The 25326-nt window shown below is 38.9% G+C and overlaps 1 protein-coding gene across 2 annotated transcripts in view; it reads right to left on the minus strand.

Moving 5' to 3' along the window:
- The window catches only part of NCOA7 (nuclear receptor coactivator 7), an 81314-nt gene that overhangs the window by 51434 nt on the left and 4554 nt on the right, over nucleotides 1-25326 (minus strand). For both annotated transcript variants that reach the window (XM_015622234.2, XM_033512811.1), the window contains exon 2: nucleotides 7093-7224. In XM_015622234.2, coding sequence (XP_015477720.1) covers nucleotides 7093-7142 — 50 coding nt within the window. In that variant the 5' untranslated portion in view covers nucleotides 7143-7224. The remainder of the gene's footprint in view (nucleotides 1-7092; nucleotides 7225-25326) is intronic.

Here is a 25326-nt window from a genome sequence, read left to right on the forward strand (position 1 = left end):
ACACCCAAAGGTCCCTTTGGGAAAAGCAAATTTTAAGGTCATTGCATGCTTCTGTTTAACACAACCTCACAATAATCTTGCAAGATGAAAAATTGTGATTAGAATAACTAAACTCTTTTCTCTGCCTAATCTGTAATACAGCTCTTGAAGAAAACAAGAACATCACAAAACTCCACCTTTCTTCTCTATCCTAAAAAAATCCCCTTCATACAGAGGCCACACTGTTACCCAAGTCTCACTTCACATGCAGGGGGAAGTGAATGGGTGAGAGGTTAACCATGCTTCCTGTCTTACACAAGCTTTGTGTATCCTCATAAACAGCATTTCTGGTACTGGAAATTCTTAAAGAAGCCTGAGGAAAGCCTCAGGGCCCCATTAAATACTTTCACTAATTCTGTTACTGGTAACAAAATTCTTCAATCCTAAATGACTCCACTACTCTTGAAGATGAAAGCACTGCAAAGAACCAAGACTACAGAAACCACTATCTTGTTTATATTTCCCAAAGGAAGCACTCACATTGGGGATAATTCTGTGATTTAAAGACTAAACAGAAAATGGTGATTTATGCTCTTTTGCTGAATTCTATCCTGCACCACAGAATTACAAGACTGCTAACACAGAAATCTTGGAACTGAGAAAGCAACTCCAATGTGAGATGAGGAAACAGCTCCCAAGATAAACAGCTGTTCAATGTTGTTTTCCCAGGCAACACTTCAGAAAAAGCAGGTTCAATTTCCCTCCCAACTCTCATTCTCCAGATTTACACCTATGATAAAAAGAAAGCTTTATACATATATATATATCTATAGACATATTTATATCTCCACACTGAAATGTTTGTCTCTCAAGCACCTGAAGGACCTGACCAGCCTCCCAAAGCTTCATCCAACAGATCCCAGTGATGCTGCCTGTGAAATTCTAGACATTTTTCAACATCTAACACTATGACACATCTTACTTATATTTTGCAACATCTTACACTAGTTGCAAAGGGCAGCAAAAATATTGACCTACAGCATAGAAGACAGAAAGTCTGCTAAAAACCATTTAAATTCCTCAAGCATAAGTACCTCACAGGTAAATCATAACACTGCACGTTTCAGAAAATATTTCATGTTTTCTTTTCAGCTATCCACCATAGCAAATCAACATATACACATATACACACATATATACATCCTAAATAACAGAGCAAATAATAACCATTGTACCCCATAAATCTGAAGTAGTGATATATTCAGGATTTTCTTACAAATAGACTCCCTTAGGCATACATGATATTGCCTGAAACAATGTGAATAAAATGCAATAGTGTTATTCAGTTTCAGTAACTGGATTATGAGGTAATGTTTATATATCTGGAAGCAGAACTGAGACATTTTCATTGTACAGCTCAACTGAAATGATATAGTATTTCCTAGAGCCATTTAAAAAATATTTAAGCATCTCCAGGATCTCAGTCTGACTATTCTTCCTGCCCAAGATAAATCTCTATGATGGTTTGTTTTAAAAACAATGCATGGAAAACTTTTCCTCCTAAAAGCAAAAAATAAATTATGGGTGCTACAGGAAACCTGAATAAACATCAACACATTGGCTCAGCAGAATTAGAACAATTGCAAGGAGGTAACTGCTGGAGGAATAGTGAGCTGAGGAGCACCCAACTCATGTGTTACATGGATATAATGAGTCATCCAACAAGAACTGCACCAAGAGAAAAACTTACTAAAAGGTCTCACATACATGAGATATCCTCAAGGAAGAATCTTTGTGCAAATATTTCTTAACTAGGTTTTCCTCTGTCCTAGCCATCAATAATGCCCTTTTCCCACACAGTCCCTCTGTGCTTTACTGCATTTTTATTACATGATCTCACCGTGTATATAGCCATGGGAATAAAAAATATGAAGTGCACAATTACTAAATAGGGTAATAAAACAGAACATAGGAAAAGTCTAAATGAGATGCTTACAAATCTGATAGTTTGCAATATTCAAAAGACTGACCAAGGGAATGACCAGTGCCTCTCAGACCAAGGGTTTGTGAAAGCCAACATCTTGCCTCCAGCAGCTGCCAAGAGCAAGGATCAGGGAAAAACCATAACAACATGACAAGTACATATAATGCCTCCCCTAGCTAAGCTTTGTAGACTCCAGCTGTTTACACCTCAGTAGCTATGTATCAATGATTCCTTCTGTTTCAACTGTTGTAAATACTTGAAAGTCAAGGTTATGTCACAACCAACTGTGCGACTGAAAAGCTGTTCACTATTTGTTGAATTGTTTTATTTTTAAGTACTAAAAATAATTAGAAGAAAAAAAAAAGCTGTAACTTGGAGCTGGTAACAACTAAACAACAACTGCAGTATAAACACATTTACCTTCTTTAAATCGTGGGTTTAATGTATAAACCTTCATCTGTATGGATGTAAATTTAGGCATCTAAGCCAAGAACATAAATGAACTTAAAACATGCTGTGAACTCCTTTACTTCCCTTAGATATTGACATCATAAGGAAACAGGAGGTGAGCATCAAGCTATACAACTAGCTACAGGTTCTGAAAAGTAACCTGCAGTTAGAGGGAGTCTCTGCCTACTGGGATGGCCTTCGGAGCATGTCCAAGACATTTATGCAGTTTTCTCAACAGAATGATGGTAGCAGGACCAATGTGAATTCAATAAACACAAAAGCACTCAAATTCCTGTGAGAATATTTTCCCTAATACAAGTGATTCATTTTTGGCTTCAGAAATCCAACTCTCAGTGGTGACCAAAAAGAAACTGAAAACTAAAATTCATAATTCCCCTGGAAACTATTAAGAAATCATTCAACGTAAGTATGGCTTTTACAGTTCATCTCCACACAGATTGTTGAGATTAAGGTCACCATAAGTTAAAGACACAATGATTAATAAAATTAATGTAAGTATTTTGGTCAACTTGCTGAAAAGAAGCATTTTTTCAAATAAAGCATACTTACTGCTTTTCCCCAAGACAGCAGTAGACAGCTACCTGACACAGTTTTGTGACACATGAAACATGCTCAGTAACTTGTTGTGATGAATGCTGAGACTCAGAGAGCTTGAAACTGAAAGAGACCCTTTCCCCATTCTAAGAGCTGTTCAAACTCTTCCCTTATGATTTCTCATATCCTTTAACTGCTTGTCCAAAGATATCTAATATCACATAATAGCACAATCAAAAAATATCCAGTAGCACACAACAGCACATGTAAACCAATTCCACTTTCAAGGTGTACATTCAGTCTTCCAGACTACCAATTTATATCCAGGGCAATTCTTTCCACGTGATACATAATGCTCACTTTTGTAGTTTGTTTATAAATTCAGTTGAAATTTTAATGGCTACTCATTTAAGGGGTGAAGTACCCCTGAACTCAAGCCTACACAATGGGCAAGGGAAAAACAGGGAGACTGCTTGTCTCTTTTCTCTCTCTCTGTGAGAGGGAAGATGCACAGACAGAGGGAAATAGGAAGCTGTATCTGGGTTCATGGGCACATAATCACAATAAAGAGCACCAAATGTCACAGTAGAGTCAACATATATAGATGTACCACTGTACATCCACTACACTGTGCCATCTGTTTTCAGACTTGCTGAATACCAGCACAGATATTGGTCCATTCACGAGCCAGTGACACAGAAGGCAACAGCAAAGTCTAAAAACATGGTTGGGAGAAAAGGGCAAGAAAACTTAACTACACAAAATAGTCTTTAAGTAGCAGAAACATTAAGTAAGGACCTATTGCATAAGAGAAATTTATGCTCATGTGTTACTCTTATACTTTCACTTCTTGCCTTTTTAACTCCTACCAGCCATAACATTTTATCTACACACAGAATCTAAATCACTCTTCGGAAAGTTTTGAAGACATTTCTATTTCATTTGAAAAAAATAGATTTTTTCATTTCCTGCCAATCAAGGCCAAAAATAAGCTATTTACCACAAAAAACTGAAAAAATTACATTTGGTAAGAAGCAAAAATGGATGGGGAAGCTTTTATTTCAGCTTTACTTGCCACATGGAGGCAGAAAGACCTGGGAAAACTGAGGCACTAGGACCATAAGTATCTGTAGTGGAAAAATATGATGGCTGAGTGGGTCTCTTCTACAGAGCAATTTCAAATATTTTAAAGCATAAATGTGTAAACAATGCTAAATTTGGGGTACAGAGATGCAGACAATTTCATGTTCATCTTCATCTTGCAATACAGGAGCTAGTTTGTCAGCACGTATTTTGGGATTCTCAAGAATCAAGAATTGCAAGCATAACCACTCAGACACTGAGCACCACCTCTTTCAAAAGCTGCCCAGGAGGCACCAAGATTATACTACCCTGAAGGCCAAAAGCCATCTTCTGATGAGAAGTCAGACACTTCAGGATGCTGGCAGGGCAGCGAGGGAACTGTTTGTCCTGCTGCTCATGTTCACATGTTCTCTGGCTCTGCCAACAGAGAACCTGGGTTTCTATTAGCAGGAGCTTAAGAGCAAAAGCATCATCTTCCATTTTTCAGTTAGTGCTTTTAACCTTGTTAATACAATAATAAGCTTTTCCCTCACATTGAAGAGATTTTCTATTAAAATTTGTGTATTTTCATTTAAAGTGGACTATGTTGAATATTTTATTTCATATTATATTTAATATAGCATTGAATATAAACATTTCCCCCTTTATAACCAGGATATAAGCAAAAGGGATCCTTCTTCTCAGCCGTGAGTGGAGTCCTTTTCCCCACCCTTCTGACAAGAAGCACAGATTTTCCTCCTGCTGGCAAAAAGTCAAATAATCCATTTCCTGCTACTTCCATGGTAAACAGAAGAGTCTTCTCCCATGAGCATCTGATCACTTGCAAAAACAACAAGATTAAAGGTGAGGTAAAGAGTCTTTGCTTCATGAGAATGTTTACTACACAAATTTAGATTTTGTAAATACTACTCTTACCTTGGACTCATAAAATGTAACAGTAATAAGACAAAAAGGAAAAAATCCAGTAATGAAGTACAGAGGCAAATGTGGTTGGGAACCAGCTAAGGTTGCTCTGAGCTCCATAAACATGAGCCCAAGCTGGCAAGTAAAGCAGCCTGTTTGAAGCAGCACAAAATGGCATAAAAGCCAGAATTTACCAAACCTTGGTGCCTAAATTTAAGGATAGAACAAGTTTCCACAAATTCTAAGGTACAAAACAACCCAAACTGAGAGCAACACCAAAACATGCACCTGATTAAATTATCTGCATCCCAATGTAAGGCATCAAACCTGGTAACTTCTATGTCAAAATCTTACTTTTGACATTAAGTTAAAATTTTAAACTGCTTTTTTTAAAAAACAGGGACATTGTTGGAACTGTCTTTGTACTAAAGGAAATATAATATATTATATTAATATAATATAATCTGCCTGTTATTTTCAGGTATTCATATGATATTTATCTGGGTCATTGTGCAAAGCATTTAAACCACTCATCTGTAAGAACCTGTGGCACCTGTTTACTATAAGTGTGCTACACTTAGGATGTTAAATGTAAATTTAGTTCTGCTTCTGTCCCTGACTGCACACACAATGTGCAGGAAAGAAAGCTGGGCATAACATCTACTGACAGACTTCAGCTTCTATTAACACATGACCTGAGGGTCTGCAAGGACATTCTTGTAAAAGTCATCTATGAGTTTGCTTAGAGTGGGGACTTCAGGGCCTGCAACTTATATAAAAAAAAAGATGCAAACTGGGAGGGAAAGAGACAGGTAACCTCCCCAAAGTTACACAGCAGCTAATACTACAAATTGATTTTGCATTTTTTTGAACTTTGCTCAATGTCCTATGCCCATGCAAGAGATGCTGTCCCGGTGAATTTTTAAATGAGAACACTCACAAGATAACAGAGGAAAGCAGATTAAATACAAATGTCAAGGACTTTCCTGAAAGCCTCTTGAAGCTTTCCACTTGTTTAGCAGACAGCACTTAGAACTAACACAAAACACTCTCAATATAAAGCATCTTATTCAGCAAAGCCTGAGTCTTCTTTAACACAAAATTACTTGTTCCTTAGCACAATCACTTTAGCTACTTCTGCTTTATCCTTCATAATGCATCCCCTGTTTTAGGTGCCATTATCCATTTCCCCTTCTCAGAATCCCAAACTGCAACATTCTGCCAACATCAACATAAATGCATTTCTCCAAATGGAACACAAGTCACCAGACATTAACACATGACCAAAACTTCCTCCAGTCTTTAGCCACCATTACAGAGAACCTGAATAGCAATAAAGAAGCAGCAACTTTTCCCCACACTACTTCTAAATGTTGTGACAGGCATGCCTCTAGATGTCTGCAATGCACTAAGGCTACAGTTATCTAGTACTGAGTGGAGACAGGATATAATTCTCCTCTTCAACAGAACAGAAAACATCCTTGAGGCAAAGATGTTTTTCAAACCTATTTCCTATCCCCTCCCAAGAGTAAGTGAGCTTTGGTTCCTCTTGTACATCAGAGCTCAGAGATGATTAGAGAGTTGCTAAATTAACAAAGACAAGTTATTAGGAAAACAATGTCACTTACTTCTTAAAAATCACCAATCGTGAATTCCAAATGATAAAAATGATGGACTGAAAAAGCATTGCTTTATTTACCAAGATGATATGGTTTAACCAGCTTACCCTTTCTTAGCTAGCCTTACCCTATGAGATAATACTACTTAAGCTGTGCTTTATGTGAAATCAAAAAAACCTCAGGTCTAGACACACATATGTTTCAGATATGCTTGTTTTCATCAACATTGTCCCTGAACTTGATGCTGGAAGCCCAAATGCTGTGCAATTTGCAACTGAGTACCCAAGAACAGTTTACTACTACAAATCAGAATTATAATTCAAGTTTCCACTACTACTCAAAAGAAAAAAAATCACTACTTAAACATCAGGGATACAGAAAGCAAAGACATTCTGGATACATACTTAAGCATGTGTTTCATTTTTTATACATACTTGAAAAATCATAAAGCCTTGTGAAAAAGGCAGAATAAAGAGTTCTGTATTTTAATCAATATTGAAATAAGCCCTGTAAGCTCACCGAGCAAAATAGCCTTGTCGCCGTTCCTTCTTCTCTTCCTTGGTCTCCATTATTTACAGTCAAACGGGCAAGGTGAGCAGCCAAGCGTGATGCTCTTCTTCCCGTCAGAACCTCATATCCAGGCAGGGCCTCCTGCATATAACAGTTAAAAACAGGAAGTTCATAAATCAACATGTCAACAACACCTACAAAACCCAACAGGTTGTGGAAATACAACTGACCCAGTGACAAAGTGAAGTAAAACTTTAACCAATGTTTGCAGTGCAATACCCATTTAACATACAATGAGACAAACCAATAAATGCACTCAGGCCAGTTTCTTAGCAGTGGAAGAAAAGCAGGTAACCCAAAGAGCAGCATCAAGTTTTAAAGCTCTGGAAATATTAAATCACTTTCAAGTTTATACCAAAACATCTTCCAGGTCTCATGTGTTTCTTAAGCAGATCCAGAGAAGCTTTGGAAATACATAGCACAAACAGAACAACCAGTGAGACATACAATGCTCGCTTTGAATTTAAATTTTAAATTACTAAAAATACTGTAAGATTGTGAGACATTTGAAAGTTTTAAAACAATGTAAAGGAAAAAACAGTGGTCTACATTCTGTACAAGGTTTGACTGTTGTGACCAATATCCCAGTTCAAGCAACCATGACAACAGGGAGAAACAAGATGGACCCTCTGGCTCTCCAGATGAAATGTAATCACCTTGAAATAGGTGATAGGTGGGACTAGGGAAGGTTATCTAGGTTATCTGAGAAGTTAAAAAAAAAAAAAAAAAAGGAAGACCACTAATACTGGTTTTTGACACAAAAAACACCACCTCTTGACAGAATGCAATACCAAGGCACTTGGAGAGAATTTCCAATCTGCCTTATAATTACCATAATTAACAACCTGCCACATCACTGTCCAAGATCACTGCCAAGATGTTTTATCATTTCCCCCTCTTCAATGTACACTTAACCTACCCTGATGGTTTGTGCACATGCACAAAGTAAGTTAACTTAAGTTTTTAATCAGCATTTCATAATAAACTCAAACCAGAAGTTACTACTAAGCAATTTAGTCTAATGGGCTGTATAACAAAGAAATGGAAGCCACATAAATTATGATTCACAGCAAAAGAAGAAAAAAATCCTCTGGGACCTAATCAGTTCCCATTATTTTTCCCTGCATTAAAAGATCACAAGCTACAAACTGCCAGATGTCAACAAAAGAGATGATGCAGCAAAGACAGACTAATCTACTTGAAATGCCGAATAACAAATCATGCTAGAGTCTATCAGAAATACTTGCCACAGTTTTATCTCCTTATTTATGGATGATTAGTCCACAATATATGAAGCCCACTGCTCCAAAATGCACTTTTTCTAGCCCATTAGTTTTGAATACATCCAGTGCATCAGAAAGAATCAAGTTGCTTTCATTTTTACACATCAGGTAGTCTTAACAGTAATGGGTACTCTCTAAATGGCAAGTATATGACATCTTTAACTTTATGAAGAGAACACTATTTTACCTCTGCAAGGCAACACGTGATGCAGTCTTCAGCTGGACACAGAAACCTACATGAGAGAAGTATAACTGCAGCATCAGAACAACTGGCCTGCTCAGGTGTTCAGTCTGTGTGAAGGTACCACATACTTCCTGAGAATTCTGATGCATCTCTACCTACCCTGTTGGGGCAGGTTCTTAGAGCTTCAGAGGATGAGAACTGATGGCTTCATTTGCACTGCCCTTAGAGTTACAGTGTTTCCAAGTATACAACTACAACCTCTACAGCGAATTACAGAAAGAGTTGAAAGAAAGAGGAACCATTTTTCCCCCTTGACCTGCCTTGCCTTCACTACATTGTGATGTGGCATGAGGGCACTGACAGGCCAGAGCCGAGTCTCACACTGTCACCAAGAACTACTGATTACCCCAAAGCATCACCACAGTATTAAACCCATGACCACAACCACAGCAGGACCCATGGGAATGAGAAGAGGGAAGAGTTCCTCACCTCACTGAAACAAGATCAGCTGGAATAAACAGAGGCAAGAGAGGTCTGTTCTCACTGCCTAATCCCATGCAAGAGTCAGCAGTATGCTCTATCCATTCATTCTCTTCCTCTCCCATGATCTAACATCCCCAGCCAGGGAAGTAACTGTCCAGCTCCACGCTGGCAGATGAAGAGAGCACTACTACCCAGGGAGCCAGCAGGAGAAACCCCTGCCTGCCCACAGCCCAGTCAGGCCCAGTACCAGAGCAGCTACTTCAGCAAAAAAGGGGCACAAAAAAGGAGAAAGAAGGTTAAGCCTGGACCTAACCACAGATGCTGCAGGAAGTGCCAGCACCAAACCAGAGAGGCACTGTGCAAGGGTTGCTGTTTGCTCTCATCAGTGCTAAACAAAACCAGCAATGCCAACATGGCTATGGAGCCTGCTCTTCTCACATCAAATGAATGCAACTCCAAGTCCTTTCACATGGTGAGGAGGAATAAATAAAGAATTTTTAAAAATTAAATAATTATATTCATAACAGATGGGCACTCAGAAAATTGAAATATCCACCGACCAGACACAGCAAAGGCATACAGGCAATTTTTTTTTTCTTTTGCTAATACAAAGATACAGCAATATAATATGCAGTCACCAATTAAAGTAAATTTTCATAATGGCATAATTTAATGTCAGATCCAACTCTGTTGACCTAAAACTTACTTAGCTTACCTTCTTAGAAGAAATAACAGTGTTGCTCTAGAAAGGCATAATAAAGTTTGAAAATTATAATTTGAAAACAGTACTAGAAATAGTAAACTGATTGCTGACTTCTTAAGTTCTGAGTTTACTTGTGCTGTTGGGAACTTTTACTAACTACTAATTGCCTTAAAGGTGAAAAAAAAAGAGAAAACCTGACAGCTAGGAGGAACATAGCTCTGCAGTAATTGCTTTCTCAGACGTCCTTTTCAATTTTAGTTTTTTAAGCAGTAACAGCACAGAAGACACATTTACTTTATAGGATGTCACTAACAATTTAAAATTACATCAAAAAAGGCAAACCTACTCCACACTTCTCCCCTATCTATCCTTTGATATTTTACAAGAAAAAAAATAATCCAAGGTATTCTTTATCACCTGCTTAAAGTGTTAAGGCTATATTATTAAAATGAATCTTGATTGCCTGGCAGCTCCTTTCTGGTACAGATGAATACTGAATCAGCAGACTATTAAAAATGTACATATTTGGGGGACATTTATATGCCGAGAAACAGACAACTTACTCATATATCATGAGTTCAATCCAAACTCGAATGATGACAAAGCTGATTTTATATAAATTTCAGGCCTAGTTTAACCTTTTCTACACACTGGAACAGAAGTACACTGTGAAAAGCTTATATCACATATCTACAGCAATGCTAATTCTTTTATCAGGCATTTTCAAGGCAAACCAAACAATGCTTTTCAGTAAGGAGACTGTTAAAAAACTGCCATTCTCCAAATGTAGCCTGTGTCAGTACCTGATAATTATATAAAGAAAAAAATACATAAACATATACTCTTCTTTCTTATTTTAGTCCTACTGCTCTGGATATTTTAATTTATATTTACTCATTTCTGGATACTTGCTTTGTCTAGCTAGTCTTGCTGCCAGGGAGCTCTGGGGATGTTAATGAAAATATGTAATTAGGATGGGAATGCTCCAACAAGGCTACAAAAAAAAAAAAAATTAAAAAAAATTAAAATGTTATAATCACAGGAACAGACTGAACTCCTGACCAGGGATGCCCACATACCCACACCACCTCAACTGTCACCACACTCTCAAGACCTTCAGAACCTGCTTCCAGGTCCTGCTGTTCTCTATGGAACCTGGCACTGCAGGACAACAGCCTCCTGCACTGGTACACTCAAAGTAGCAGCAGAAGATGCTTTAAGTGCAAGCATAAACAAAGGGAATAGAAAATAAAAAATAAATTAGTGTGTGAAGAGAGCACCCTTTAAAGACTTTGATAAATTTACAATTTTTCGAAATTCTTTTTCTCCCTTTTCCTTCCCTTCTCATGCATAAAGAATAAAGTACCCTGCTACTTGCAGGTTAAGTAGTCCACATTTCCATTAAACAAGAAAAAGTCCTGCTTGCTGGGCTCAGGGCTAAGCACCCAGAAATCCTGTCTGCTGGCTCTAAAGCATCAACAAGCAATCCTTCAGTTGTGGGCATTACTTTCCAAAACTGTGCACATGAACAACAGTACATACAACAGCACAGCAATGAAGAAGCCAATGAAGCATCTGGTTATTTTTAGAACATTCAGGGGACTTGATAGCTTTTCTCTGGCCATCTGTGCCCACTGCAAGTCCTGGAAAAACATACAGAGAAAAAGAACCATTCAAGATCATGCAATTCTCTGGACATATTTTTCATGATCCTGTAGAATCAATATCTCTCAAGCTCTCATGAGGCAGGAAAATTATGTAATTCCCTGCTTTGCAAGTGGCGAGCTGAACTGTAAGAATTACCTCCACATGCTCAAATGAGAGTGGAAGAGCAATATGTGCAAGTATCCTCCCAGTAGCTTTAATCCAGACTCAATTAATCAACAGCAGCAATGAGAATGAGGAAGGAGATTACTTTGACAAGGAGATAGTTATTATTTTGTGTGAAATTTAAACTGACTAACTTTGGAAACCAATAGCAAAGTCTTGATTTTATCTGGCTCTGAAGGCATATACGTAAGAATCATAGCTCAGATCCACAAAAGAAAATAAAAAGCCTAACTCCTCTGAGGATCCAGGCTCACTCAGTTCCTTCAGCAAGGAGCAAGTATGTAAAAAAAAGAAGTTTACTGACTTTAGGAAAACCAAGTCAAGGGTAGTGTATTCCATACCTTAGCAGGAGCCTCATAAGGCAAGCGACAGTGGAAACAATCATGCTGTGAACAACAAGCAGGGAAGGTGAGAGGTCTACACACAAATTTTCCAGTTAGGAAGGCAGAGCAGATGAAGACACAAGACTCGCAGTGAGACAGCCAAGCAGACATGGCCGCAGCAAGGATGCATCAGGGGACCCCACTGTGCTGAGGGAACAGGATGCTGCCCAGACACACCACATAGCTCTCATCTGCTCCCTGGTACGGCATCCCACACAGCAGTAATTTTTTATTTTGCTTCTCTGTTATACCTCTGCTCCTGAGACTACAAGCACCACACACATCTGCTCACAGCACTGCTCACTTCCTATCACCTGCTGTAGTACCAACATTCAAAACTGGTCATATTCAGACACAAAGTATTACTTATGATCTGGCTTAGGTCTGCAACTCTGCAACAGTGTCTTCTTATGAATAACAAGTCTTCTGGGTACATGTGCCAATTCTGATCCCTACACAAAACAGATACAGTGTGAGAGATGACAAGGGTTACATCAATAAGGCCAGTACTAAGACCAAAAAAACCCCAAAAGGTATGTTTGTCGTACCTCAAGAGCAATATTAAAAATATAATCTCAAGTTGGAAGAGTAAGAAATTGTAGAACAAATCACAGATAGAAAGGGAAGGAATTTCAGTGTATTAGATCTAAGACTGAACCCTTGGGGGTTGCTAGCTGTGCCTCTGAAAAGCCCAAAGCAGTTCCCAGAGCACTGTGCAAATAAATAAAAACACACATCATCCTTAAACATAAGGCAACAGAAACAGTTTAACATGGAAGAGGAGATTTAATTTGCTACTGGTCATATAAATGCCTATTATTAAGCTTCACAAGCCAAAACACTAATAATAACCCTTCCACTCTTTTCTACAGACCTCCCATTTTTAAAACCAGGAAAGTATATGCACACTTACACTTTATGAGAAATGCTAAACTTTGCAGCATTTCATTAATGCCTCACTGACTGGACTAACCAGGATGAGTTCTACTGCTTTTAGGTTCTGCTAGGATATTTTACTAGGTGTAATAGAAAAGATGAAAGTTTCTATATAAACACTACAACATTGCAAGCTGAAACGTAACAGAAATGCATAGCCAGCAAAGAGGAGAGTAAACTACACCTTTTTTTATTCTTTTCTTTAGGCAGAATGACCTAGGAAAAAGTCAGATTGGAAGCTTTCAGAAAAGCACCTAGCACAAGGAAGTAAAATACAGCACAGACTTAATACATTCAGTAGAATGGACAAAAAAAGGTTTATTCTAAAGCTATCAGAAATATGGAATTATTTAAATTCAATTATATAGTTACATTATAGTTATAATGTATAGTGTACCATTAATTCTAAAACATTAATAAGCTCTATAAAGAAGTTCCAGTCCATGACACATAACTGGAGGATGCTAAACAAAGCCAGGAGAGCTACTCCACCTGAGGCTCATTCAACTCTTGCTCAGGTGAATAACCTTTCTTAATGCTTTCCATCTTTGAAGTATTACTCCTGCCATGTTTCTTGTGACAAGAGTGCACTCTTAAAATTCACAAAAAACAAAAATACAAAAATTAGGAGACGGAAAAACAAGTGTGTAAGCAGAAGCAATTCCTTCTGACTTATTGTTCATATTAAACAAGGAACAGTCACAATTACTGTGTCTCCAAAAAGAGAGAAACAAGGAGATTCAATGTGGCTGTTTGCATGCCATGGGCTCACAAGGATAGTGAAGATTAGATCTGGAGATAAGAGAGGCAAAGAAAACAAACACCCTCGCTCTTGAGGAACAGGGAACAATATTTAGGCAGTTATTATCCCCCCTACAGTGGTGCAGTAAACCAAAAGTTCAAGCATTTTCATTCCCTAATAATGAAGTAAGAACAGGCTAAGCTTAGATCACCTTCAGTGCACCCTCTGGATTTCAAACAGTCTGTCCACAAGAACAAAGTTAAAATAAAATAAATGACAATTAATGTAGCAGAAACATTCCTGATTCAGAAACAGAACAATAACAAAACTTGATTCAGCTCCAAAGAACTCTCCAGACAAATTATTCCTCTCTTACTTGGGAAGAGACTTTAACCCACTAACTAAGGCTGTCATGTTTCACACAGAGTAAGAGGAAGCAAATGCACTTCCATAAATTCCACATCACCAGTCAGGTTATCATGAGAGAAAAACATCAAGATTTAATCTTCCCTCATTGGCAGCTGAACATCACCAGATGCATTTTCCATACAGAACAATGCATTTTACTGTTTAACTCAGCTTCAGTTGCTAGACAGAAACTGGTTACAAAACACAGCATAAACTATTAACAGGTATAGTACTATGCTATTCCAAAAGTAAAAGTGCAGTGCTGTTGGAAATCAGGCCACCTGGAAAGATTTTCATTTTTAGGTCAACAAGAATATTGCTGCGGATGTTTTAAAATAATTAATACCTTCATCTTACTGTATCTCCTGTTTCAACCTACCCCAATTGAATTAAGCATCAAATCCAAGCCCTCTGACACCACAGCTTTTCACAGTCACGTTGTACAGGCATACACAGTGTTGCCCTCTACAACTACTGGAAAGAAAGAGGTGTGGAAGTGGCAGCTTCTTTCTCCAGGCAACGTGTAGTAGGACACAAGGAAAGGACTTAAACTGTACCAGGGGAGGTTCTGGGTAGATATTAGGAAATATTTCTTCACTAGAATAGTAGTTAAGGATTGGATTGTAGTCCCCAAGGAAGTGGTGGAGTCACCATTCCAGGAAGTGTTCAAAAATGAGCAGACATAGCACTTTACAATACACATTTGGTGGGAGATTTGATATGATGATCTCAGAGGTGTTTTCCAACCTTAATGACTCTTTGATTATATGAACCACAGAAAGAGGAAGTTTACCACACCCTGAGATGGTAAGATGGATATCACCATTCCCTTACCTCTCTGCCTGGAACATGTACGCACACACACAAAAGACTGTGCTCCCCAGCATTCAACTAAAACACCAAGTACTTGCAGTTTTCTAAACTACAAATGACTAATGAACATTCAACATATCAACTATCATTTAGACAATCCCCTTAGCACTACCTTTCCATTCTGTCAGTCAACACTATCATGTTCCTTGCTCATAACAACCAGTTTCACGATCTGTTTAATATTTCAAAGAAAGCCTTGCATATCTGTTTTGATAAGGTAAAGAAAGATACAAGTAACCACATCACACCCAGACCCCATGAATTACAGGTTCTCTACCAGGTTTATAAGGGCCACGATCAAGTCCTCCTTAGATTCCCCTCTTCCCGTACTCAGAATGCTGCTAAAGGCCACTGGATCCACAGTATCACATACTGCAGGCCTGGCCACACTCCAGAGTTCCTTCTGTGAATAAGCTTACACAGGCCACAAAGTGGGATTTGCACTGGCAAAACAGCAGCATCACAGCAGACAGATGAACAGCAAGTATCCTTTGGTGATCAAGGGGACCCTGACCAGTCAAAGTGCCAAGCCAAAGAATGTGGGGGCTTTCCCTTTCCATGGAGATATCAAATGTCAGTTTCAGTTTTTTCTCCCTTTTGCCCACTTCAGCTGCTTGGTAACACTCCTCCACCCAAAATTACCACACCAATGACTCGCAGCAGACTCAGCAGAAGTGGCTCTGTATCTGCATTTCAGTTTAGATCCCACCATGCCAGCTCACACCCCCTTCCAGCAGGCTTTGCTGCACACAGCTGAATTACAAGCACATCCTCCCATCAGACAGACCTGTGGCAGAAAGCCTGGGCAGAAAACTGTGACTCCCTGAGCTGCAACTTTGTTCTGTGGGCATTAGCAAGCACACATGAGGAAAGATGAGTGCCAGCATTCATGGGATGACAAACAGGCTACAAAAGACAAACACATGACCTCAGCTTCACAGCAAACTTGCTCTCTTCTCAGCTCTTTTCTCACCAACACAAGAAAGACATTTATATGAAATGTAAATAAAGCTGAGGTAAAGCTGAAAGAGACTGGTGTTTGAAGACTAAAAAAATCACAAAGATGTGGCTTGATGCTTGGCATATCTATATTGTCAATCATAGGTACCATAAATTGCCTTCTGTTTACAAGTATTAATTAGTTTAGGTCCCAAAGGTTTGTATTAAATATTCCCATTGTATTCAATGGGACTTGATTAACATATTCTTAATGCTTTACAGGACAAGACCAGGCAACAAGAAGCCCATGATGAACAAATCCGTCAGTCCAACAGAAAGCACTAGAAATGGTCAGCTTTTTACATCATGCACACTTCCAACAAAATACATAATCATGCTGTGAAAATTACTGGAAACTCCTCTTTTTAAAAGTACCCCATCATTTTCAGGTGTTTAGAAAAAGAACTTCAAATCAACAGAACCTCAAATCAACCCAGAGACACTGCATTGTGAAAGATAAGTATTAAAACACTTCATTACTTCAAAAGAGCTGCCTGAAGATAAAATTATAGTTTTTAAATTTCAGCTCAACATCTTTTTTTACAATTGACCCTGATTCATGCAAATTCCAGGTCATTGCTTCATTTCTGTCATCTACTTCACAACTGAGAAGCAAAGAAGCTGGGGGGAGGTGGTGTGGTAGAAAGGAGTCTAGCAGTAATGCAATGCAAATGTTTTCCTATCTGAAACACTGTTAACAGAACCAAAATGCCAGGTTTCCACAGCAACCTGAACTGTGTCACATGCTTACAGTGTATATTAAGTAATGTTACACAGTTTAACTGTAACACAAAATCCTGCACATTTCTAATGTACAAAATTAACACTGGACATCTTCACTATTTACTTTTCAATTGATGAACCTGAAAAATTTATTGCAGTCTGTCGAGTGTGACCTTGATTTACACCTATGCAGCTTCATAACTGCTCTAAAGCTGGCAGTGTAAGGTGCACGAAAATTACAATGATCAACAATAAATCAAACTCCCTTTACACTCTATAGACGGAATCCTGTTTTTAAAAGCAGCAATGTTTCTAATTATTTCCTTCTTCCTTGCAAAACCCCTTTAGGCATTGTGTAACAGAAGATTATTTAATTGTCTTGCCCTTCTGAAACATCCTGAAAACTTCTATTATCTTACCTTTTTTCTTTCCTCCACCTCCAGATTCCTATAAACACTACAAACAGTTGTTGACCTTGTACCAAGTCACCTTGCACTATATGCAGTGCAAAACTCCCCTCTCAAATGGAATTCCCCATGCTATACACCAGAGCACAGTCACATTTACTTACTAATTAGAGACACTCTTTGAAGAGCTGCTTGTTCCTTCAGAAGCAGAAACAGAAAAGTTGTTTACATTTTTCTGTGTTCTAACTATTCGTGCACATCTAACTCCTCAAAATTATTCAAGTAAGTAAAGTTACCTATGTCTATATATGCAAAAAAGATAGAGCAATGTTATGATTCATGCAAAACTTCATTCCTTCAGCATATCTAATTGAGCTTTTACTTGCTCAACTCTGCATGTGTTCAATCAGTGAGATGGTTCAGGGCTTAACTGAACAACAGAAAAGTTAAAAATACACCTAAATTAAGCTTGAGTATTGTTGCATAAAAAACAGATGCATAGAAGTTTTCTGGTGAAGCAGTAGCAGTATATATTTCACTTTCAGATTACTCCAGTGTTTTAAACATTATTATAGAAGTGAGGTTCTCTTGCTGAACAAAACAAACTAATTTTGAAACTAAAATTCAAACATCTTACACTGATAGTATCAACAAAGTAACTCAGCATTCCAAAGCTAGATATTTCCTTTTGATGTAGGGGAAAAAAACAAACACCACAAAGTCAGAAAAATGACAAATAGCTCCAATGTGGCATTTTCATGAAATTTTCACGAAAACTACATCAGCCAGATGCCACAACAGAGACTCTGAGCTCTCTACTCCTGTACTAAGTGTATTCAGAGGAACTACTCAAACAGATTATGTCTGTGACACCTAAGCACACGTGGACAGCTGGGACCAAAGATGAAAGATACTAAATTTCTGTGCGCTGCAGGTTATACCTGACAGAGCTGCTAACGTTTCAAACAAAACTTTGTATTCTCTTGTTTACAGCTACATCAATATAACTGCTTGCCTTTCTCAAGTTGAAGCCAGCCAAAGCAGTTAATGCATTAACAAGTTTTGGATTTAGCATTGCTTTTTTCCATGTTAAAACACCTGTTTTTGAGGGGCCATAGTCCTTTCATTTTTGGTGTTAAAACTTAAAATTTGTCTTTGAAAATCTGTTAAAACTATGCAAACACCTACACTTAAAAAAAAAAAAAATACAAAAAGCAGTTTACACCTACCCCAGCAGGGTGGATTAGTGATTTAGTAGTCAAAAAAGTAGTAGTTAAAAAAGTCTGACACATTACTAGTGAAAAGGGTATTAATTCAGAGCTAGATTCATAGAATCAAGGATCATTTAGGTTGAAAAAGACCTTTAAGATCATCAAGTTTAACCATAAACCTCCTCATGTTCTTGCCAATAATTATGAAAGGGCCTAGCATTAAAACTCATACATCCAAACACATGGCCAGGTTGATGTCATGAACAGGTCTAGCTTCCACAGGTCAAAGAGCAGAGATATCTGCATGCTGGACTCAGGGAAGTAAAAAAAAGGGGCAAAAAATAAGTGAGAAGAAGCAGGAAAAGAGATATATTTCAAGGCCAGATGAAGTAAACTCCTATTTATAACATGGGATTCTGTCATCCTAGAGCCTTTCAGTGAGAAAATTATTCACAGGTCTTTCATCACAGAATTCACAAGAAACAGTACATGGCATGAAGAAGAAATCAAAATTTATACAACAGATGTAAAACACAGTACTGTAGAACTTTTTATTTTAATTGTGATATAATGCTGACAGCAAAGCAGTTGAGATTTGAAAACTGTACTCAATACTGAATGTGAAGTCCTGTGATTCTAGTGACATCCATGGAAGTCTGATTCATTACAAAGCTTCTAGATCCAAAACAAAACCCCAACCAAACCAAAGAAAACAAACAAACAAACAAACAAACAAACCCTCCACAATCAGAGGCTTTTGAGAGACTGCTACCATTTACTAAAGGATAACAGTTTTTCCCAAGAAATGCGCTTTTTAACTTGAAGCCTTTACATCCCAAACTCTACACTGGTCCACAACAAAATGAACACATGACAGTTACCAAGTAAAAAGAAATACATATCTCCTCAGAAACACCTTAAAAATCAGGTTTGGTGCTACAAGTAGCTCCTTCAGCTGCACCACCTTTCCTTTTGCAAACCTCCTTGGCTTTCCACTTGCATTTGCATGTGCTACCCACAGCAGCCTTCAATCATGGCTCATTCCTAATGGAGCAAGGTCCCATTCTGCAAGGAGCAGCACTGCTCTGCTCTGCCAGGTCTGAGTCTACATTTCCTTCCCTTAAAACAAAGAAATGAATGCACCTGCCTTGCTCTGCTCACAAACTGGAGCTGTGCTCATAGTTGAGGAGAAGGACCAGGAACTGTTCTCCTGGATGCAGTGTAATCCCACAGCTCACCACCCACAGAGGCCAGGAGAATCCTCCACATCTAGTGGGTGTGTAAGGTCTGTTTCATTCCTAGGGCACACGCTTCTTGCTTTTTCCAACCTCCCTGTAGAAGATTCATTATTTCTTGGTTTTGCTGTATCATTCTGATTACAAGATTGGTCTCTAGTCCAATCTTCCCCTAAAACCTGCCTATTATCTGCCAGGGTCAGCCTGGGACTGGGAACTAGAGCAGGGCTTAAAAAATGGACACAACCAGTTGACAAAACACTGAAACTTACTTCTCATGCACTGGGGTCAGGTGCACAGTGTCAACAGTGCAGAAGAAAAGAAAACTAATCTTCATCTCCTTAATCTCTTTTCATGACAACCAATGTGTTACTTGTACTAACAGAAATTATGCACTACAAACAGAATCCAATTTTCAAAACAAACAACCCATGTAGAATTTGTCCACTGAGGGACCAGTTTGTAGTAGAGACCCTTTTTAAGGAATCTAGAATTCCTGATAGAAGGAGACAAATGGACATTTGATGTAGTCTAATGTGAGCAACCACATCAGCACAAGCCAAACAAAGGAGATTTTCCTTTCCATCCTTTAAGTATGACTGTAGCAGGACACAAATGCAGATGTCACAGGAAGTTCTTGCCTAGCCTCTGCACACTGATGTGATGCTACCCCTCTATTCACCCCTAACTAAAAGGCACACCTAACCAACACTGCCCAGCACCATACACTAAAAAAACCCCAATACCACAGAACAAAACCAAAAACCGAATTACCTGTAAATCAAATGAAATTTCTTTAGTGGATACCTAACCATGAGGACTTGAGAACAATCCATGGCACTGGCAGAAAGCCACACTTGTCATTCCTTTGTGGTTCTCAATTTGTTTCCTAACTGGCCTGACAATGACCCAGGCTGCTTGTGACTTGACCCCACATATTTTGGTGGCAAGAGGACTTTCATGTTCATCAGCTGTTAATCATTTGGGTAGATCTGTGAGTGACTAGCTCACAAGGTCAATCTGTCACCACATACCTGGCCACATTTCAGTGCACTGTTCCGTAACAAATTAAAGTTTCATCTCCTTGGTTCTTCACCTATTGTCACCAAGATGTCACTGCTTACACCACACAGCTACCAGACAATACCTGGATTTCAGAAGTTTTTGGAGCTGGGACAGAACGTACAGACCAAATTTTATGTCAGATTATCACAGCTCCTACTTTTAGGAGTCTTCGGCAGCTGCACTACAAAAGGCTTGATCAAGCAAACAGGATGCAAAAAGGGAGTACAAAATGTCAAACACTGCTTATGTAAGAGAACGACTTCTTTTTAATATAAATTCTAAATATCATGCAAAATATCTTCATGTGTAAAATTATTATACACTTCAATGCTTCCCTGAATTCTCTGAACCTTTGTGAGAAAATATGAAGGAAGAACTTAGGACACTCTTTGGCCTACCAAGTTTTGCTGAGTTTGCTGCAGCTACCAAAATCTGCATACAGATTAAACCCAGCTTTATCACAAGTACCCAGCTCTTTGGCATTGGTACAGCAGCTTAAAAAGCATTCTAAAAATTATACTTCTTAAGTTGAGAGTAAAATAAAGCCCTTGCCACCAGACTGGGGCACTACTTAACCATGAGACATTTAACTACAGCAAAAGCCTACTGACACAGCACAGAAGCAGTGTCAAGCCACTAAAAACATCGAGGTGTTCCAAGCAGCATCTCCTCCAAAGTAATAACCTAGGCAGATCCAAGGATTTCCTGCAACCACAGCATCACCTGATCTGGCAGAAAGCCATCCATACCTCTTCCCCTCTGAATCAAGGTGGCAGTGATGCTTTGTGGATATACATACTTCCTTTCTATCCACTGCATTACCTTAGAATACTTAAAAATAAAACAAATAGAAAGTAAGGCAGATGGCATGTGGGGCAGAAATCAGAAAAAAATAGACTGGAGTAACAGGAGACAGAGAGAGCACTGCTAGAAAAGGTTAAATCTACTTGGAAAAAAATGAGTCAAGGAATACATTACCTTTTCTTAAAATAAGGCTGAGTTCAAGGAAGCAACAGCTCTCACTGAACTCTAAAACAAAGTTGTGATTTCATCTATCTGGTGCACTGGAACTGATCCTTGCCTGCAGTGTCACAGATTTTGAGGAAATGGCCCTCAGATATCTTCAGAAACATTATGAGAGGATCCCCTAATCAGTCATTAATGGGTGAGAGTACACTAATAAAATTTCCTTTCTAGAAATAATATTAAAAAAAAGCTTTTAAATCCTAAAGTGAACACAAAATGAAATATAAACAATACTATTTTGACATTGTAACCAAAAGATAAACACATATCTTGCCTGTATAAACAGGTATAATTTCCCTGCTAAGCCTGCATGTTTTCTGTAAATCAGTTTGATATTACCATGACTTAAACATGGGTACTCATACAACTCACATTTCAAGAAGGTCGTTGAAAAAATCCCCTGCAAAACATACAGAGTAGTCATAAGAAAAGCAACTACAATGGCACCTCGGTGGGATCTACAAAGAGCATACCAAAGAGAAGGCCAAATGCTTAATCACAGCTCAGAAGTACTACAAGGCACAGAATAACTGAGCAGGGAACAGCTTCACCGAGCTCTGACAGGGGCATTGGACCACACAGCACCAGGAATTTGAGGCATGCAACTGAAAGTGCAGTTCACTTCTTATAATAAATAACAATCAGAAAGGCTTACTGAGATTATGATCACACATCAAAAAATTCAAGTCTAGTCCAGAAGTCCTCCTAAAGGATGAACCGTGGTTCCATGACAAGTCATTATTTCTCAAGTACATATAGGGAGGTCAGGAGGACGCTGTATGTACTGTGCTGAAAGACTGGTATTCTTTCTCCAAGCTTGGTCAGAGACTGGGAGAAGAGCTGGGGCAAGAGCAAAGCATTGCAACAACCTTAGTCCATTAGTACAACCTTCTGCACTGCAACCCACTGGGAAGCACCACCAGACCCCCCAAAAGCCTGCCTGCACTCTGCCCTTGCAGGAAGCTGGGGAGAGACTGCAGATACACTGCCAAGGTCCCATGCAAGGCTGCAAGAGCGCTGCCCACCCCAAAACTGAACTAACACTTCCCAACATACAACTTCCAGCACCAGCACAACTGCTCACACCCACCTGACATTTTGATCAGGAACAAATACATATAGCTTTCCACCTACAATAGAAGGGTTTGCAAAGAAAAGCGGGAAGAAAAAAATATACTCAATTTGAAACATTTTGTTTGGGGAGGGAAATATAATTCCTCTAGCCTGCTGTGAATTTTGTCACTAACTCATTGTTTCATAAATCTGGCTCGGTAAAAATGACAAGGGAATACAATTTTAAAAAAGAAAAAAAAGGAGGAGAAGGAAAAAACAACTGAAGACTTCTTTCTCCTACTTCGCTTTCACTCCTAGTCAAAGGAGGTCACTTGAGTGAGCACTCTTAATGCTGACTTCACTCATCAAATGTAGCATCACATTTCCTCTTTTTGGTAAAGCGATCTTAACCCCCAGGACAAGTCCACAGCAGAAGTGGTAGCAACATGACTTCGACATTTTCTTCTGTGATGGTGCAGATCGCTCACAAGAGGGAGTGAGAAGCCATCAACTTTGTGGCAGGCAGCCACTCCCAACATCAGTAACTCCACCAGCGGGTGGATACCTCACTAAAGCAAAAGCTACACCTCTAAAGCCTTTGACTTTTTTTGCTTATTAATTATGATGAGGAAGAGGTTTGTCAGTCAGCTGCTTTTTGTGTGATGACACTGAATTTCTTCTGCCATATGAGCCGAGGACCGTGACTGCCTGCTGCTGAACTGGGCACCTGCTGAGACCTCGAGGGCACAAGCCAGGTGCTGGACAGGGAGCTTTACCATTTTTCTCAGCATTGGTTATGTTCCAGCTTTTCTTTCACGCCTACTGGATGGCAAAGGGGAATTCGGTCCCTTTGTCCTTCATTTCCATAATTACTGTTTGTGAGCAGCTCCAGCTGCCTAGTGCAGCAATTTCTTGTGTCAGATCTTGCTGCAGAAGCTCACGCTACGTTCTCACCTTTGAAACACCCACCCAAATGGGTGACTGCAGGGACTCACTCTGGCTGTAGTAAGTAGCCACAGGATTCCCACAATTTTTTAAATTACCTTTCTGAAGACATGTTATCCTCCAACCCAAATCACTCTCAAGTGAATTTACTTCTGTTTGAATAGAAAGGCTTAGTCCCTTAACACCTAAAGAGATTTGCAAGTCGCCCCCTGAAGTCAGAACCGTAAGGTAGCCAAATATCTACTAGAGCCAGCCTCCAACCAATTCCAGCCTTCTCTTTCAAAATCATGAATACACAAAGCAATAAAGCCATATTCCTAATAAGACAAGGACTATTTCAATCAATTCTAACTCACTCCATCTCCAAAGGGAATCACTTACCATTTCAGGAGCAGATGTGACGCATGCAAATGGAAGTGTGGCTACTGCTGCAGTGAGAACAGGGCACTGGGCAAAGCCAAGGAATGAAACCCAGAGACTGCCTCATAATCCACTTGGACAAATCAGGTACTCCAGAAGTGTTTTTTTTTTTCATAACATAATATGCAATAAGGAAAAAAAAAAACCAAAAAACCCAGAATTTCCCTTCAAGCCCAGGATTTAGATGCACTACTTAAAAAAAAAAAAGAAAGGAAAGCCATCAGACAGTATTTTATCTACAAGCATCTACTTTAACACAACTCCTCAAAGGATCAACATTGCTTGACTATTTAGGTCCTTAAAACATTTTGTGTATATTTATGGACATTTTCCAAGTAAAAGGATCAAAGAGAAGGCAGTCCAAAATGCACTGAAAAATATTCTTATTTATCTTATCTGCAAAATATTTCTTATCATGACTTACATTCAAAGATATATATTCCTGATAAAGTAATTTTCATTCAGAAAGTATATTAAGTATTTATGCATACGTATACATATATCCTTGGCATTTTCTATGGCCTTCTCCATTAATTTTCTTAAAGTCTGTGTGTGTGTACACATAAGTATCAGATAGAACAATATCAGGAAATTATTATTTCCACACTGTGTAAACACTGGCTGATACAATACGCTGGCAGAGTTCATCAACACACATTTTAAGTATTACACAAACACAGGCCCTTAGACTGGGTCACAGCATTTGAAGCAAACCATAATCGATTAATGGGCACCTACCCATCTTAAAAGTCCACCACTGTGCATTAATACAAGAAAGGTATGACTACCTAATGGGAGAACAATAATTGTAGCATGTAAGGTAAACACACTCTAAAAGCCTGTTACTGAGCCGAAGTGTTCATCATCTCATTTCATCACCTAGGGGATGAACAGTTACTGCATCCTTTAGCACCACGATATTACACACACATCATCCAAGATACAAGTATTCCACTCCACCCCTAAACCAACTCTGAAGCAGTGTATGATGAAGGACAGAGAGGAAAGTCCATTGCACTGATTAAAGAGACGAAAATCAATTCCTGACACACCTTTGGAACCCGGCAGCATTTCTCAATCACGACAACCTAAGGCTATATAAATTAATATATATAGAGAGAGCCTGGAATATTCCAGTAACTCATCCGAGACCCTGAGAGGGAGGAAATAAACGAGGTTCGAAGCCGCGAAAGCCATCTCGGCTGCAGCGGCTGGGTAGCGGCAGCAGCAGAGCACAGCCCGGGTGCCCAGGAGCAGGGGCGGGCGCGCAGCCC

Source organism: Parus major, chromosome 3, assembly GCF_001522545.3.
Source record: "Parus major isolate Abel chromosome 3, Parus_major1.1, whole genome shotgun sequence".
Taxonomy (NCBI): Eukaryota; Metazoa; Chordata; class Aves; order Passeriformes; family Paridae; genus Parus; species Parus major.